Source organism: Apium graveolens, chromosome 9 (assembly GCF_009905375.1).
Source record: "Apium graveolens cultivar Ventura chromosome 9, ASM990537v1, whole genome shotgun sequence".
Lineage (NCBI taxonomy): Eukaryota > Viridiplantae > Streptophyta > Magnoliopsida > Apiales > Apiaceae > Apium > Apium graveolens.
The window spans coordinates 144,190,148-144,209,394 of record NC_133655.1 but is presented as its reverse complement, the minus strand read 5'-3'; the positions used below and the strand labels follow the sequence as shown (position 1 = coordinate 144,209,394).

Sequence of the window (19,247 nt, the reverse complement as noted above, 5' to 3'; positions counted from 1 at the left end):
TTCTTCTGATACTCTACTATCTTTGCATGTGCCTCATCTCGCACTTCATCGATTAAGTCCAGAGCCAACCGTTGTCCTTCCTCATTTTCCTCAGCATTGAAAGCCTGAATCCTTGGAGAAGAATGTGATATTTCCCCGGGAACAACTGCTTCTACCCCATATGACAACATGAAGGGGGTTGCTCCAGTAGTGACTCTACAGGTAGTCCTATAGGCCAATAATATTGGAAGTATCTTATCCACCCAATTATTTCTTGATTTCTCGATCCTCTTCTTTAGTCCATCCAAGATTATTCGATTTGCTACCTCCGCTTGCCCATTGGATTGCGGGTGAGCCACAGAGGTGAACTGTAACTCAATTTCATTTTCTTCACAATACTTCTTAAATTCCTCGTTGTTAAACTGCGTTCCATTGTCGGTGACTAGGATACGGGGAATTCCATACCGGCACATAATATTTTCCCACAGGAATTGTGCAACCTGCTTAGTTGTGATCTTGGCCAAAGGTTTGGCTTCAATCCATTTGGTGAAATAATCAATGGCTACAATCAGGAACTTTCTTTGTGTCGTGGCCATGGGGAAAGGCCCTAGAATATCCATCCCCCACATAGCAAAGGGAATAGGCGAGTTGATAGAGGTCAGCATCTCGGGGGGTTGTCTAACAACTGGTGCATGCTTCTGACAGCGATCACACTTCTTCACATATTTTTTGGCATCAGCCATCATTTCTGGCCAATAGAAGCCTAAACGGGTTATCTTATGAGCCAAGACCCTGCCCCCCAAGTGTTGCCCACAAATACCTTCATGCACTTCCTCAAGAGCCAAGCGTGCCTCATCGGGCCTGAGACACCTCAAGTAAGGAACCACGAAAGATCTTTTATATAGAATCCCATCTATCAAAGAGTACCTTAGTGCTCGAACAGTTAACTTCCGTGCTTCAGTCGGATCGCTTGGCAACCAACCGGTTTGAATGTGAGCCTTGATGGGATCAATCCATGACGTCCCCAGGCCTATGGGAGCCACAAGCTTAACATCTATGCTTCGTGTCTTCAAAACATGAAAGTACACACTTCCTGAACTTTCTTCTATCTCAGATGAAGCAAACTTTGATAATGCATCTGCCTTAGCATTTTATTCCCTTGGAATGTGTTCAACATGGCATTCATTAAATTGGGTCATCACAACCCTTACTAGGCGGACATACTTAGCCATCGTATCATCCCTTGCCTCAAATTCTTCCTTTACCTGGGATATGATCAGTTTCGAGTCTCCACGGACCTTTAAGTTTTTGACTCTAAGTGTCCCAGCTAGGCCAAGACCAGCTATCAGGGCTTCATATTCTGCCTCATTGTTGGTGGTTGGGAAGTCTAGCTTCATAGCATACTCAATTAAGAACCCATCAGGGCTTTGCAATACCAATCCTGCTCCACTGGAGTTTGTTTTTGATAATCCATCAAAATAGAGAACCCAAAACTCTTTCTCCTTATCATCCTTCTCTCTGTCCCCATTATCGACTCCCTTATCTTGCGGTATGGTATCTTCCTGCCCCCCGACTTCTTGGTTGGGTATGGTACATTCCACCACGAAGTCAGCTAGTGCCTGGGCTTTTATTGCCGTTCGCGGCTTATACTTGAGATCGAACTCTCCCAGCTCTATTACCCATTTAATCAATCTCCCGCTTGCCTTGGGACTGTGAATGATATTTCTCAGTGGCTGATTTGTTAGCACCTCAATCTGATGAGCCTGAAAGTAAGGACGCGGTTTTCTCGAAGCCATTACCAAGGCTAGAGCAAATTTCTCAATAGTTGAATAATTCAATTCAGCACCATGCAGAATTTTGCTGACATAATATACGGGTTTCTGGACTTTCAGCTCCTCCTTAACCAACACCGTGCTCAAGGCGCTCTCTGAAACAGCCAAGTACAAGAATAAAACTTCATTCAAAGATGGTTTGGCCAACAACGGGGCCTGAGCCATATATTTCTTTAACTCTTCGAATGCCTTCTGGTTTTCCTCATTCCATACAAAGTCCTTGATGTTCTTTAGTGACTTGAAGAATGACAGGCACTTGTCTCCTGACTTGGAGATGAATCGTCCTAGCGCAGCAACCTTTCCTGTGAGCTTCTGAACATCCTTGACGGTTTTTGGTGGTTCCATGTCTAGGATTGCCTTTATTTTATCGGGGTTAGCCTCTATCTCCCTCTTGGAAACCATCAATCCCAAAAAATTTCCAGATCCTACTTCGAAAGCACATTTTGTAGGGTTTAACATCATCTTATGGTACCTCAGAACCTCAAAAGCTTCCCTCAAATGGGTTATATGATCTGTCTTTGCTAGACTCTTGACTAACATGTCATCAATATAGACTTCCATAGTCTTACCAATAAGGTCCTTAAAAATTTTATTTACCAACCTTTGATAGGTGGCTCCTGCATTCTTAAGACCAAATGTTATAACAAGATAACAATAAACACCAAAGTCAGTGATGAATGATACCTTTAGAATGTCATCCTTATGCATTTTGATCTGGTTGTATCCGCTAAATCCATCCATGAAACTCAGCATCTCATGCCCAGCAGTGGCATCAATCAAAGTATCAATCCTTGGCAACGGAAAACAATCTTTAGGGCATGCATCATTCAGATCAGTGAAGTCTATACACATCCTCCACTTTCCATTAGCCTTCTTCACCATTACAGGGTTTGCTAACCACTCCGGAAATTGAATCTCCTCAATAAAACCAGCCTCTAAGAGCTTTTCTACTTCCTGTTTTATAGCCTCTTGTCTTTCTAGGGCAAAATTTCTTTTCTTTTGTTTCATTGTCTTCCGGCTTGGATCCACGTTTAACTTGTGAGTAATCAGCTCCGGATCTATGCCTGGCATATCAGCTGCTGACCACGCAAACACATCACTATTTTCTTGCAAAAATTTCACCAACTTCCCTCTAAGGGGCTCCTCTAATGTGGCTCCAACGAAAGTCATCCTCTCAGGATTCTCGGGGTCTAAAGGAACCGAAACCAAGTATTCTGCTGGCTTTCCTCTCTTCTCGTCATTTTCTCGGACATCCATATCTTCAATAGGAAGAACCTGCCCCCCGACTCCATCTGCCCTCAAAGAGGCCACATAACAGCTTCTAGCCATTTTTTGATCTCCTCTCTCTTCTCCAATCCCGTTCCGGGTGGGAAACTTCATAACTGAATGGTAGGAAGAAGGGACTGCCTTGAAGGCATGTATCCCTGTTCTTCCCATGATAGCATTATAGATTGAACTAGCCTTTACTACCACAAAATCCAACATCTGCGTTGCTTGCCTTCGTTCCGTACCTATGGTGGTTGGCAACTTGATTATCCCTTCTACAGGACATTCTACTCCAGCAAATCCATATATCGGCATGTCGGTTGGTGTCAACTGGGAGTCGTTATACCCCATCCTTAGAAAGGTGTCGTGGAGCAAGATATCCACGGAAGCACCATTATCCACAAGGACCCTCTTAACCGGGCTATTTCCTATTATCGGTGTTATGACCAGCGGGTCGTCATGAGGAAACTTTACACCCTCTAGGTCAGAATCATCAAAAGCCAATGTTACTTCTGTCCTGGCCCTCTTCGGGGCTTCTCCAACAATATGCATAACCTCTCTGGTATATGCCTTTCTGAAATTTTTGGACAATCCAGCAGTAGTTAGACCCCCAAAGATCGTGTTTATCACAGGCCCTCGAGGTCGCGGCCCTCCAAAAATTGCATTTATAACCGGCCCTCTAGGTTGGGGATTCCGCCCCTGATCGTCTTGGTCCCTCCTACGATCTTCAAAGTTCTTCCTTCCATTATTATTCCTGTCCCCTCCTTCTCCAGTATACTTGTTCAATCTTCCTTTTCGAATCAAAAACTCAATTTCGTCTTTCAATTGCCTACACTCATCGGTGTCATGGCCAACATCTTTGTGAAATCTGCAATACTTGCTCTTATCTAGTTTTGCGGGATCAGCCTTCAAGGGCTTAGGCCAGCAAATATCTCTATCTTTCTCAATCTCCATCAAAATCTGGCTTCTAGGAGCATTCAGCTTAGCATATTCAGTGAACTTTTTCCCAGGTCCTCCCTTCTTGGGGGTTGAATCAGAATTTTGTTCGGTTCTAGGATACTTGTCCTTAGCGATATATTATAAATCAGTTTTCCGCTTCTTGTTTCCAGTGGACTCATTACTTACTACGGTCTTCCTCATACTTTCTTCAACCTTGATATACTTCCCCGCCCTCTCTTGGAGCTGTAACATGCTTTCAGGGGGGACGTTTGGCCAAGGACATCTTGAAAAACTCATCCCTAGTTCCTTGTTACAGTGCTATCATGGCTACCTTATCATCAAGGTCCGGGACTTTTAAAGCCTCCTTTGTGAAACGATTCAGGTAATCTCTCAAGGATTCCTTAACTCCCTGCACAATACTCATAAGAGATGTTGAACTTTTCTCATGGACTCTCCCACTGATGAACTGCTTAATAAAAGCCTGACTTAACTCTCTGAACGATCCAATAGAGTTTGGGGGTAAGCGACTGTACCATCTTTGAGCCATACCCGACAGGGTTTGAGGGAAGGCCCGACACTTTATAGCATCATTCACGGGTTGCAGCAGCAGTGCATTAGAGAATGTCCTAACATGATTATCGGGGTCTCCCGTGCCATCATAGACTTTGATAGTGGGCATCTTGAATTTTCTTGAGATATGGGCATTCATTATCTCTTCAGTGAAGGGCGGAGTTGGATCATCAGGATCTCCAAGGGGAAGGGGATTGCTTGGATCAGTTCTTAGGACAACAGCCCTTCTCCGTACCGGACCATCCAGGTCTATGACAGGAGGAGGATTTCTCCCCCTAGGAGGTATCTGGGGTCTGGTGGCCTGGTGAGCCTCCAAGTCACGCCTCAGCCTTTGGATCTCGGCCTCATGAGCCCTGATCCTTTCCTGCACTTCTTGGGGATTCGCCCCTTGGGTACTTTGAGGGCGTTGCCTTCCATCGGCCATAGGCTCCTTGCCAGGACGCCTCCTTCTTGGGGCCACTTCATCATCAGAAGATTCGGAGTCTCTCTCGGTGTAAGGACCAGAAAATTCCCGATCCTCGGGGATAAGAGCCAACCCTCGTATATAGGGGGGCGATTGCCCTCGTGCTTCACTTCCCCCAGCATATTCACTTCCTCCAACCTCGGGGTAAAGTGGCATCCCATAAGGGGGGTTAGTAGTAACAACAGTTGAATATTCATACCCGACGGGTCGAGAATTCACAGGTATATGTACTTGTTGAACTTGAGGATTCGTACCTTGAATAGTCGGGGGAGTCGTCCCTTGTGGCTGAGGTTGAGTTGCCCCTATCTGGGCTTCCGCTTGATTAGATGCATAAGTTGAGTAGGGAGGTATCTCCACGGTTGATGAAATCACCTGGGTTGTCCCCGATGGTGTTCCTTCTTCCAGAGTTCTAATTGTTCTCCGTGTTCTCACCATGGCTGTTATTGTGCTTTCCCACAGACGGCGCCAAATGTTATGGATAAAAAACTAATATATATAATTGCTGTATTTATTACTAAGGTACGGGAGCTCAAGGCCTTTAATGGATGCTCTCGTGTTTCGTAGCTTAACTCTGCCTTTACAAGATGCCTACGTATCTCTGTGAATTAGAGAATCAAGCCAAAAAACGTAGTTCTGATTTGTGGGGTGAGACCCCTTATATAGATATAGGAGTCCTTGAATTGGACTTGGTATAGGAGACTTAGCGGTCAAGTCTCTGAATTAGGATAGACTTAGGAGTTCTAGGGAGTAGGAAGCTGATTCCTTATCCCATGAGGTTCCTTGGAGGCCAATCTACAAGGATTTATATCCCCACTAGGACTTATCTTAATAGCTGTTTTTCTCCCTTATTTATTAATTACGAAATTAATAAATAATCTGGGTTTTTGGGCCTTCTTTGTTCCATCATGCCTGATCTGGTCCATCAGGCCTGATCAACATGTTAACCTTTCTGGTCTGAATGTCATACATCTTCTTATTGGGCCTTGCAGCCCAAACTGTAATATTTAATTATGTAATCAGGATTTATTTATCCCTATCACATACATATCAATGTATGTATATACAATAATTTTATCAATATAAAAATAAGAACCAGTCAAAAAATACTAAAAAAAAAATTCAATTTCATTAATATTACTATTTATTATATGTCTTTCGGTACATGCTAAAAAATTCTCAAACTGATTTTTCTAATTTTTATCCATGAACAAATCTTAAGCAAAAAATTTCATAAATTTAAATCATTTTAATTGATTATTATTTTCCCTACATATACAAAAACTACATCAAAATAATCTAAGAAGAGTGTATTTAATTGTGATTTTAAATAATATTTTTTAATTTTGAAAATCCTAGAATATTCAATTTGCATTATTAAAAATCCTTTGTAATGATGGTATTCAATATAAATTAAAACAAGTTTTTTAAAATATAGGATATTCAATTTAGATTTTAAAAAATCCATTAAATTCAGTGATATTCAATTTTGATTTTAAAAAATCCAATAAAATCTGGCGGTATTCAGAATTTCATGATTTTTTTGTATTATATAAAATTGTAGATTTTGATGAATTTGTTAGTGTATTTTTAAGTTTTTATAAATTTTAGCGAAATCGAAGAGATTTTGAGGGATTTGTAAAAATATCTACTCAAATCAATAAGAGCATCTCCAACGAGAATGAACCATTAGCTAAAAATGTGTCAAACATATCATTAATATATATTTAAATATTATGTAAAAAATTATTCGCTCCAATGGTGCATCCTTAACTAAAAATTTAGTCAGTCTCTCTATGTTGACTATATTTATCGAATTTCTAATAACCTGCAGTTAAATTACACGTAATCTGCTATCATATTCAAACAATACATTCTATTTATAATAAACTGAAATAATAATAACATACTATTTCTAAAATATAGCCGATAATTATAGTCAACTTCATCTAGTAAATAACCTTATAAAGTTTTAAATAATCTATATTTTAAATTATTTTAGCTAATAGTTTTAACAATACCTTGAAGATGCTCTAAGATTTTACGAGATTTATTCAACGACTTCGTTAAAATTTGTGTAAAAATTAAAATCATTAAAAATCAACAACAATCATTTAAAATAAATAAATTTTATAAATTCTCTAAAATCCGAATCGGATACATCCAAAATTTATAATTTTCGGTGCAGGTACGTATATTAAAAAAAAAACTCTAAACTAATTTACACCAGCCATTATCCAAGTCTTTAAAATAAAGTTGGGTTTATTAAGAATCCCAACACTCAGTCACGACTCACAGAGAGAATGCATTAATTGGCGAGTCTGTTATTCTAACGACTTTGCTTCATCCCTTCCTCCCTCCCTCAATAAAAAAACAAAGAATCTCTTTATCCCCATCTCTCTCTGTCTCTCTCTCAACATATCTCTCCCTCCCCCCAAGCTTTAACCAAAACTAGCTAAAAACACACACATTCATTCCATTCCATCTATCAGATCTCTCAGATCCACTAACCAAATGGCCACTCTCCACAAATTCAAGCTCTTAGCCACCCAATGCTCCATCCCCAACAGCCCAACACGAAGCCCAACCACAAGCCCAATCATCAACCTCCGTCGCCGCAAGACTCTCCGTATGCTTCTCACTCGTACCGCCACCGACGTTTGCCGTAGATTACCTCCCCCTGAGGAAAAAAACAGTGTTAAGAATAATAAGCTCAAGGATTTGTTTATATCGTCGTCATCGTCTGTGTCTCCGCCGAGATCTGAAGAGATGAGTAGTCGTGTTAGTGATGAATCGGGGTGGAGAAGTAGCGGTGCGCGTGCGGTGCGGCCGTGGTCGGTGGCGTTGCGGCAGAGGTTGCTTAGAAAAGCATGGAGACCTGTACTTGTTACCATACATGAATAAACACTACCACTAGTCCACTACGCTTTCTGTTTTTTGCGTATTTGCACGGATATATACTGCTAATAATATTATTATTTCTTCTTTATTTCTTTTGAGTTTATACATGACTCTAATTATAATATTCTGTAAATATAAACTAAATCTTCCATTAAATAATGAGTTTGGAAATTAATTGTTCTGGGTTATGTAATTATAATTCAACCAGATTGTGCCATTGTGCTGAGAACTATTAGGTTTTCAAATTTTCAAGTAATTCTAAAATTTGTGTCCATGAGAGCTATTTGTTTTTTAAAAAAATTTAGTTACTCCAAAATCTGCTAACTTTAAAAAAATAAAAATAAAGCACCAAAATATTTTGGAATTTTCTTTCCTAATGAAAAATTAGGAACTTGCATTCTGTAATCAGAAATATCGGGAAAAAGAAAATTACAGGAAAATTTTATTTTTGCACAAACTTTATTATATTATATTACCCGAAAACAGAGGGAAATGCAATATACTAATATGAATTTATTTTTTGTCGTTGGATTTTATATAAATATTAGGCTAAAAAGTGATACAAAGGTCGTGTGCTTTCCAGTAATGAACTTGTATTAAGAAAAAAAGAGAGGACAAAATTGTAGAATAATATGTTGCGAAATCACACAATATGCAAGTAAAAATTTGATAAATAAATATTCTTGAACTGAAATATTTTATCTATTATTTAATATTATTCATTTATCAAGGTAAAAAATATGTTATCTTTATTATATTATTTTTGGGATTGGAAAAAATATTCATTTTCAATTGTTGAGATTATTCATTAATTTATTGAGGTTCTACTGTATCAATATAGCTTGCTTATACAGCCGGGTTTCAGGTGGCAAATGTTGTCAAACTTGGCCGCCCCTTTAAAATGTCCCATTATAATGTCAGATTATAATGCCGGAACTTCACTTTCAGGGGACTGCGGAGAGCGTTTGGGTATGAAATTCAACAATTTGAAAGCCGCCAAAAATTAAAAAATGGTTCCAAACTAAACTGCATTGAATTCTGACAAGCAAGTTAAACATTTCAAGTGGTACGGCAGGCACGTTATATCGGGAACAGTTTGAATAACCCAAGACAAAGAAGCCTGAGAAGTGAAACACTTCATACATTCATGTCAACAAAAAATTATGCCACAACCGGCACCACAACAAGTTTTTGTGACAGTTGAGGTCTTGGAGGGACAAATACTCATACCTTTTGCATGAAGGTGTGTGTATTCACAGTTAGCCTTGCACTTGCAATGGTTGCAATTTTAAAGATAAACTGAAAAACTAGTTCTACACATCATGAATGATGGTAAGCAACTCTAAAACCTGCAGAGTTAGTACAGACTACAGATCATTACCAAATACCAATAAAATAACAAGTTTATGCTTTATAGTTATGCACTTCTATGTAGCAAGGAGATGAGGTGATAAACATATGTTTCATGGAGGAGAAGATGCAATAGTTTTTCGTCAAATTGAGCAAAGAGTAATATAACACAAGTAGATTCACAATACTAGCTTGTGTCAATAGATACCATTCTTCAACTTTACAGACAAACTTAGCACCTCTTTTAGGTACTAGAAGATAATCAGTGCAAGAATAATAAAACTGTACCTGCGTTTTAAGTTGTTAACTAGTGAGAAGAAATAGCAGCTGCATGGCTTTGACAAGCTACGACTAGCCAGGACACCATCTCCACCTATACATACGAATTTAGATTTCTTTTCCAAAGGTCAGTCACAATTTCATCTACCAAAGAATGTAGTATGTCTTCATCAATTGCAACACTGGTTTCAAAAGTTTCTACATCAAAATTAGTCCATTTGCTCATTTCCCTCTCCACTATCTCATCCAAAACAAAATTACCGTAACTTGTCCAGCTTCTAATTTCCTCTACCACCTCCGCAATCAGCATTTCGTCATTCATGGATAATGGCAGGTCTCTCCAAGTTTTAATACCACCTTTCATGCTTGGAAAATATCTTGAATCCAAGTACTCGATGACACAATCAAAAAGAAATCCTTTAAGTAGATTCCCCTCGGTATCCTGAGATTCGGAAAAGCATCCAAAGTTCGTCCATAAAACACTACCAAGAGCTTCCAGTTTGTTGACAATAAACCAGCATACTGAGAAACCTTTTATCTCATCCAAATTATGTCGAAATGTATTCCCAAATACTAATTCAGCATTTAATATGACTTCCTCAGCATGGGCCAGCTTGCTTCCTTTTAATCTCGAGTCGACAAGGTCCATACAACACACAACATTGGAGATACTGTTGACAAAATCAGCCACGAGCTCTATACAAGGACTTCCGTTTCTTAATGAAGTTTCCCCATGCAAACGATCTACACCAGGCTCAAATTGTTGTGCTTCATTGTATGACATATCTATGAAATCAACTTGCAGTTTATGAACTGTGATTTGAAGTGAATGCCAAGGCAAGCAAGATAAACTAAATCAAATACCAGGAAAAAAGAAAAAGCTTCTAATATAAATTAGAAGAACCGGTGTTATGGATAATAAAAAAAAATTATCTGCTACTGATAACAGCAATAGTTCTGGTCCCTAACCTGAACCATCATCAACACTGCTCGATAAGCAGCTCTCATTTGCAATAGAAGCTTCAAGAACAGATAATGGGCTCATATTTTTGTTGTTGCTATCATTTAAATACCTGAATTGAGTTTCTGTTGGTTTCTGTTTGGGCTGCCAAAAAGACGAAAATTACAATTAGAGTGAAGCATCACAGAACTGTTGACAACTTTATCAATGAGTTTAGAAGGAAGCCAGTGAATAAACCCATAAGAAAAAGCACACCAAGACAATAGAGATAGATCATAATTACATAATTAGGAGGAGCCACAAATTACAACTATGGCATTCAAGGAGGCAAATTAACGAATAGAACTAACTAATGTGATATTTGTAAGTGCATAACCGTTGATCAACAAACAGGATTTTTTTAAATGTATATGTTTTGACTTACATTCAGCTCTTTTCTTGAAGTTATCCAACTATTATAGGAATCAAGGAGTTCAACTATTATCGAACACACAATTGTAAATTTCATAAAACTTTTGCCATGACAATAAAGGGCAAGTTTTACTTAGTGCAGCACCACAGTCAATGATAATTCTAGATAAATACGAAACTTGATGCACTTATTGCACTTATTTTAATAATAATAATAATAATACTAACAACTATAAGGTACTAACAATAGATGCCTTCACGCCAGACTGCTACACTGTTGGAAACTTATAATGCAAAAGGAAAAAAATAAATTTCTAATATGGTTAGTCGCATCATGTATAATCATATAGGTTAACAAACCTGGAAAGATGGATGTAAATCTGAGGTATGCTCACAGCAAGATGAATTGCCCATCCCAGTTGGCCTTGAAACCACATAATTAGCATTGAAAGACCTCTCTCCAGATAAGGCAGATATTAGCTCTTGAAGTATCATGGCAGATGTTCGCTTAAGTGGGGAACCTCCTAGTGGCTTCTCATTCTCCTCTTGACTATTTAATTCTTTTAGCTTTTGTTCTAGAAGTACACTTAATGTATCTTCTGTAGAAGGAGACAATTTCTGAAAGCAAGTCTGGCTCTTTCTGTTGATTGTATCTAATGCAGAATTTCTCTGTGAATTGTGGCTACAAGTACATTCACTTTGATATCCCCTAACATCTCTTTTTGCTTGTATTCTGTCTAAGTTCTTCTTTGAGGAACTGAATGTGAAGGAAACATCACCATCGTTGGTGTCACTGATTTTGATAATCTCTCCCGGATGAGCCAAGTTGCTACCAATGTAGGAAACGTTTGTGAATTGATCATCCCCTCTTACAATTATTTGATCCAGGGCATTGCAATTACTATTTTTTTGTTTATTAAGAGGGGAACCAGCAAAGCTGGGAACATCACCTTGTCTAGCTACATTTACAGATCTTCGCTTCCTTGCAGAGGATAATGGATCATATCGCCTATCAATTGATCTTCTCTCTGAGACATACCTGCAGTTGTCTAATTTACCATGATTTCTTGAGCTGCGACCATTTGGTCTCTGATTTAGGGGTTCTTCACTCAAGTCAACTGAATATATAGACCTTGGTGAGATTCTATCCATTCCCAGTATCCTTTGGTTTCGCTCACAAATTTTTTGGTCGTAGCAGACTGATGAAGGTGAAGCCTCTTGTCTCGGATACTGTTGGCTTGTCAACTGCCACCGAGTTTGACCACCTTTTTGAAGAGCTGCCCTCTTTAAATTATGCTCAGCTCGAGGATTTATATTGAGGTGTGATTGAAAATCACAATCACTGGATTTGTCAGGACTTTTCGGGAAAATGCTCTCATTTTCTTGTTCAAGGGATGACAGAGATGATCTTTGTCCACTTTCAAATCCAAATGAAGAACAATTCATGTAATCTGAAACGGATCGCTGTTCTTCCAAATATGATATAGATTCCAGAGCATCAACAAATTTGCCATAATTTTCACAAGAAGTTTGTCCCCTGGATAGCTTGACCCCATTTTCATAATATGTAGAACTTCCTTCTTGATCCTTGGACACAGCTGTTCCTGCCTCGACCAGGTGGCTATCTGTTGGATTATGATGCCTTTCACTTGGATCAGGTAGACTACATTTTGCTCTATTTCTAGCTTGCAACCCAGGTTCTAATATTCTAGTAGCAGCACCTATCAACCGAGATGCATTTTTCTTCGAAAGACTTTTGGGACTCTTCACTGGTGAGACAAATTTTGGCTGATGATGCTTACTTGATCTAGACAATACACTCTTAAATTGCAACCCCTCAGCTCCAAACCTGCTCACTGCTCGTTTTTCAAAAATTCCCGTCTTCTGTAGCTTCTGAGGCCTCGACACATGCTTAGATCCCTCCTTTTCGAGTTGTATCTGTTGGCTGTCAAACGGACAGCAATCACTAGCAAATTTACCGCCCTTACCAAGCCCTATCTCATAGCTTTTCTTCGACTTATTCCTTTGCACAGCAGGCAAAGAATCCAAGCCCATTAGCCTAGCCACCAATGTTGGAGTTCTCATTGTTTGTTTTTGTCCATAATCAACATTACGTGTCCCGTTTCTCTTCCCATTTGAAAAAGATTCATTTTTTTCATCAGACATCTATCAACAATCCACACAAAATAATCAGCTCAATAAGTAAACACTTCTAAACTAATGCCTAAAATACGAATGAACATAGTACCAAAATCAAATAACATACACACCAGTCTAAGCTTAGGCGACTTATCATCAGTTCCAAACTTCTTGGAACCTGTTTTCGCAATCAAATAACAAATCACAAATTTATTCTCACTTCCTAACAAAAACTTAAAAACAAGATTACAAACACAAGAAAGAGACAAAACAGGAAAACAAAACAGTACTGACCTAATGGAAGCAATTTGTTTGAAAACAACTTCTTCTTAGCAAACCTTCTGTTCCAATCAAACAGCTGGAAGAAAATACCAACACAACCACCACCACTTGGTCTCTGAGCCTTTTTCTCAGTAATAGCCAAGACAGACCCTCCTGCATCACTCATCTTCACAATCTACACAAAACCCTATTCACCAAATTCTCATACAATCACCAAAAACAAGTAGCACCCACTAATTACACACACTTACCAACAAAAACCCAGAAACAATAACCCCTACATTATCATATTCACATACATTATACATATGTCTATTTCAAGAAGAGTGACTAGAGCAAGAAAGAAAAAAGATAGAATCTTTGGAGATATGTGGAGTGTGGAGGAGAGATACAAACAAAGGTTTCACAAGAAAGTAGAAAAAAGCAGGAGAAATAGTTATGACAGGCTAAAAATATGAAAAGTAAGAGTGGAAAGTAAGTACTAACAAACATATACTCCAAAAAGGAGTGTTGGTAGCTCTGAGTAGTACTGTCCTTGAGCATGTCTAGGATATTATAGGCATTGTAATAATTCAGTGGATATGGGTACATTTTTTACAATCAAATCATCCACTTTGCTGAATAATATGGCTCATTTTGCTGTTTTTGTGTAACAATATTGTATGCTTGTGCGTTGTTTGCAGAAAGTCAGAAAGAGGCCTTGAGGGTCCAAGTCCAACTAATAATAATTTTGATTTTTTGCCATTCTGTTTTCAGTTTTGTGCTCAAAATTATTGTAGTTTGCATTAAATAAATGAGATCATCCAATTCAGTTGGAAATTCGAATAAGTACCTATATACAAAGTATGATAAAAGAATATGGTATTTTATTAACTTAGAATTAGGGACCACATTTTTTAAATTTTAACCGTGTTTTGTTTTATTAAATTTCAGATCGAGAAAGAATCAACTAGAACCCGGTACAACATGAACAAGAAATAAGTTATTTATCAATTTATCACTTGAACTATTTTATTGTGCTCAAGAAAAAAATGTATTTTGAAAATAACATTTTTCTAATCAAATCATTTCGTATTGTATAAGAGTTTTGGAAAAATGATATGAATCATTGAATTAGAAAGAAATCATACTTAAAATTGTGTAAAATAAAATTGTCTTTCTCATGCTCTAATTTGGAATTTATAGGGGTTAATACAGAAACCTCCTGCAAAAATTTCTTAATATAAAAATGTACACAAGTATTAAGCAAAAAAATGTAGAGGAGAGAATGAATAAAATGGAAAAGCAAAAGGAGAGGTGATGGTTAAAAAAAAGGAAACAATGTGCCGTGAAAATGGCTGCTCCCGGCAAGAAGCAACAGTGCTTACAGTTACAGCAGCAAAGGCCAGAGAGTACAACAGACAGAATGAGACAATACAATACATTATTGAGGTGCGTAGGATAACAAATATCTACATCTGATACAATCGCAATTCCCAACCCCCTCGCCCAATATAACTTCATCAATACTCATCCGTCCTAAAATGATGTTCGTATATTGACTTTCGGTACCGTTCACGATAAGCGATTAACTACTAATTTACGTATAATCTATAATATCAAACATAGTCAAGAGTGATCTCATTGGATTCGTATTTATCAGTACTTTAATACAGTGAAATTTTTATATTTAATACTAATACGAATTTAAAGATATTAACGATCAAAAGTGTGCATTGGCAAACGTGTCCAACACAAAAATCAAAAGTGTGAATTGGCAAACGTGTCCAACATAAAGAGGAAACGTTTTTAGGGACGGAGGGAGTATTTACGGATTGTTTTTCATTTTAAATATTCGTTATTAATGATAGTGTAATATCTATTTTTGGATTGAAATTTAGTATTTAAATTATAATCGTGTGTGACAATAATATTATTTTTTCTTTAATCATAATTTATTTTTTATTTATTGTAATTTATTTTTATGACTAGCATTATAAATTTTCATACTAGAATCTTATAGTGTATCTTTCTCTAAGTTTTTTATTATTTATTTAAATAAATGTGAAAGGGTTTGAGTTTTGAATAAAGAGAGTTTAAGAAGAACTACAGTTTAAATGGTAGAGAGTAGGTACCATATATTGTAACTAAGCCTTAGGTATTTTAAAATATTGTTATGGATTTTAAAATATTCTCTTTCATTTCAATTGTTCGCGAATTTTGATGGGGTTGATTTCAAAATTTTGTAGAGTCTTCCAAATTTTTGGCATTTTTCAAAAATCCATCAAAATCTCATATATTTTGAAGAAATTTCAAGATATTAAAAATATACTAACAAATCCATCAAAATCCGTAACTTTTTAAAATAAAGGAAAATCCACGGATTTTTAAATACCATCAGATTTTCATTGATTTTTTAAAATCCAAGTCGAATACCACCAAATTTTGATTGAATTTTTAAAATCTAAATTGAATATACTCATATTTTAAAAGACTTTTTTTAATCATTGTTGAATAACATCAGATTTTAAAGGATTATTTAAAATCCAAATTGAATATCCCATAATTTTCAAAATCCATAAAAATCCTTCAAAATCCCAACTAAATACACTCTCTAAGTAACAATATCTACCTATTATAAACATTGTCTTGAATAAAATATATAATAATTTTAAAATAATATAATAATTATAAAATAATATAATAATTTTTTATTGACGATTTTGGATTGTTCATTGTGAATAAAAGAATTCTAAATAACTGACATATGATTAAACACATTTACTTTCAGTAAGACGGTTTCTGATTGTGCAAAAAAATAATATCATCAATTAATCAATTATCGATTTTATAATATCTGAAAATTTAATATTAATTTTTTAAAATTTATGACATAACCTATTATTTTATTTTATAATAAGAAATGCCTATAATTACTATCTAATTTTTGTACTTTTATCACTTATTCTATAAATTATTTCTTTATATATAATAAGAATAATAGATTTATTGTTTAAAATGTTGATCATGTACCGCAAAAAAAACAATCTCTATCATTAATCTGATATAGTTAAAGATAGACAATTAAAATTATATTTTATTAAAATAATTAATACAATCATGAATAAAAAAAATAATATTATGCTACTATTTAAACAGATAGAATGTCCAGATATAATATTATATACAACTAGTTCTTTAGCCCGTGCGAGGCACGGAAACGATCTAATATCAATTATTATAAAATTTGTATGCATGTTTGTGAAATAGAATATATATTTCCTGTTACGGGAAGTTATTTTTGTTTGTGTACAGTCTTTGATAATGAGTTTTTTTTTGGCCTTTGTATTTTATAACCGATATGAGACACAAACATTTTCAAAACTTTTTATGTTAATGAAATGTGTACATGTTTTAGAATTGAAAAATATGGCATGATGTGAGATGCACTTCTTTTCAATTTTGTATTTTCGTAAAAAATGTACTTGAAAGTGTTTAAAATTTTAAAATTCCATAATTGTTATCATATGACATGAAAATTCATTACTTGACTAGTTTTTGTTAATCGATTACGAAAAAATATACTCCTTCCGTCCTTTTCAATTGTTTACATTTTTTGGAGAGTGTTCGACACGCATTTTAAGGTGCATATAAAGTATAGTTCTATAATTTTTTTTTACAATTTTGTTTTTCTAAATAAAAATTAAAACATTCAGCTTTTATTCAGAAAAAGAAAATTGTAAAAATAAGTTACATAACTATACTTTTTATACACCTTAAAATGCGTGTCGGACACTTCCTCAGACATGTAAACTATTCAAAGGGACCGAGAGAGTAGCTCATTTGTTTTAGTTAGCTTCATTTCTTATATATTGTATATATGTATATATGTGTATATATATGTATATATATAGAGAGATGTATGTATTTAAATGTTAAATGTGTGAAAATGAGTTATACGATTTTTAATTTAACACAAGAGTACATGTGTGTTAAATGTGTGTTGTGAACTTATAATCCAAGTGTTATACATATCTAAATAAAAATACGATATTTTTTTTTCGTTCGAATTAGAGTTTCTTAAAATTTAATTGAAATAATTAAAATGAGACATACGACATATTAAATGTGAAAAATAATAGATATATAAAATTATAATAATATTAGAATTTTAGTCTATACTTATAAAAGTACACGTGTAATTATAAGTATAAGTTTTTAATATACAATAATGAAATAATATTAAATATATAATTATTAGTAATTAATGAGCTAGATGTAATTAATATATGTTACTAAATTTAATATTTATTAATACAAATTAATGAGGGATATTTAGTAATTTCAAATGATTAAATTGTCTCAATGAACCCCCTAATTGCTCTATTATATATAATAGATATGATTATAATACAATATCCAAAACATCACCACATCTCTCAGTTACAAATAATTAACGAATGATAGTCAAAACAAGCTAAATAACCCAAAAAACTTAAGAACATTCCAGCAAACATCAACTTTTCAATTATGTCAAAACCGAACACAAAAAAATACAAATTTATGTATAAATCGATTGCAAATAAGTAGATATAACTACTCATAATATTTAAATCAATGAAAAATATCTAGAAACAAAAAAACTCCCAATTTTAGACCTGTGACCTGGAATTGAGTTTTAAAATTTACCAACTTTTGGAGACGATTAAATGCAAGATTGAGGTAAAGCTTTTCTAGCATTTCAATTGGACTATAAACACAAGGTGTTTTTATTTTCGAAACAATTCAAAATCATTTATTGATCTTACAAGCAGAGTTTGTAACACTAACTCTAATCCTAATTGGCTAATCGTTATATTTGATATAATTGGAGATAATGGGTTTTGACTTTTGAGAAAAGAAAATGGATATAAAAAATATTGAAATACCCCTATAAAAGTAACTTAGTTAAACTGAGTTGATGGAATTACAAAGATTACAAAAATATTCGAAGTGCAAGTATTCAAAGTGAGAGTTTTTAAAATTTAGGATCGGATGTAGGGGTATAAATTAACCGAATTTATTGAAATAGATCGATCCAAACCAACCAAACTGAATTTTATGGTTTATTAACGCTTTGATTTGGTTATGGACTGACTTTTTTAAAAATCAATTTTTTCGGTTTGATTTCATTTTTTACCTCCAAACTGATCGAAAAAACCGAACCAAACCGAAGCAAACCAAACGAAACATTATATTAAAACAATAATATTCATATATTAATAATAAAACTATAATTTACAAAATAGGTAAAAACTAAAACATTTGAAAGAATTCATTTAATATATTTTGTTTTAAGATATTAACATTTATATATGTATTATATTTTATATTTTTTCCAATTAAAGCATAATAATTGGTCACAATTTTCTCATGTTCTTACCGCTCTTTTATTTATCAAGGTCATAATATATATATATATATATATATTATTTTTGAAATGATTAGAATATATAATATACATGTCTAATATAATATAAAGTTTCGATTTTTATTTTTCAAGTTCAAATTTAATTTAATTTCTAACTTTTTATAAATTAAAAAGGTTTAAATTGAGACCAAACTAACCTGAATAGTTTTAAATAGATTGATTTAGTTTGATTTTTTATATAATGATATATTTTCAGATTAAAATTTTAAAAAATGATGATTTTGATTTGATTCCATTTAGACCTTTCAAATCACCCAACCCCTCACCTCTAATCGCATTTGATATATTTACGTATCTAACATTTATATTTAAGAGTTTGTAAAATTTAAAATTGCATGTGATTTGACACCTAATATATGTACACGAAATATAATTTACATCTAATATTTATATTTAATTCTATATTTATCATTATTGTATTATTTTACA

The 19,247-nt window shown here is 34.8% G+C and overlaps 2 protein-coding genes across 3 annotated transcripts; one reads left to right on the top strand and one right to left on the bottom strand.

Annotated features, from left to right (window-relative positions):
- Positions 1-7,321: 7,321 nt before the first annotated feature.
- Positions 7,322-8,006, top strand: LOC141682764 (uncharacterized). Its single transcript, XM_074487457.1, has one exon. The coding sequence runs from the start codon at positions 7,561-7,563 to the stop codon at positions 7,948-7,950; it is 390 nt and encodes a 129-aa protein (XP_074343558.1). The 5' UTR covers positions 7,322-7,560; the 3' UTR covers positions 7,951-8,006.
- Positions 8,007-9,408: 1,402 nt separating this feature from the next.
- LOC141686827 (uncharacterized) lies at positions 9,409-14,015 on the bottom strand. Of its 2 annotated transcripts, none has more exons than XM_074491908.1 (5): positions 13,382-14,015; positions 13,219-13,265; positions 11,309-13,114; positions 10,546-10,681; positions 9,409-10,362 (listed from the first exon to the last, which is right to left on the bottom strand). In XM_074491908.1, exons 1-5 carry the CDS (start codon positions 13,533-13,535, stop codon positions 9,671-9,673), a joined length of 2,835 nt encoding a protein of 944 aa, XP_074348009.1. In that variant the 5' UTR covers positions 13,536-14,015; the 3' UTR covers positions 9,409-9,670. The 2 variants fall into 2 exon arrangements, with proteins under 2 accessions (XP_074348009.1, XP_074348008.1); XM_074491907.1 differs by having other exon boundaries at positions 9,409-10,389; positions 13,382-14,014.
- Between the last annotated feature and the right edge of the window lie 5,232 nt (positions 14,016-19,247).

Excerpts from the sequence above, each read along its gene's own strand:
- LOC141686827 (XM_074491907.1), bottom strand. The coding sequence starts at position 13,535 with ATGAGTGATGCAGGAGGGTCTGTCTTGGCTATTACTGAGAAAAAGGCT. Across the intron at positions 13,266-13,381 it reads AAACAAATTGCTTCCATTAG|GTTCCAAGAAGTTTGGAACT; the intron begins GTCAGTACTGTT and ends TTGCGAAAACAG. Across the intron at positions 10,390-10,545 it reads CAGTGTTGATGATGGTTCAG|TTCATAAACTGCAAGTTGAT; the intron begins GTTAGGGACCAG and ends TTCAAATCACAG.
- LOC141682764 (XM_074487457.1), top strand. The coding sequence starts at position 7,561 with ATGGCCACTCTCCACAAATTCAAGCTCTTAGCCACCCAATGCTCCATC.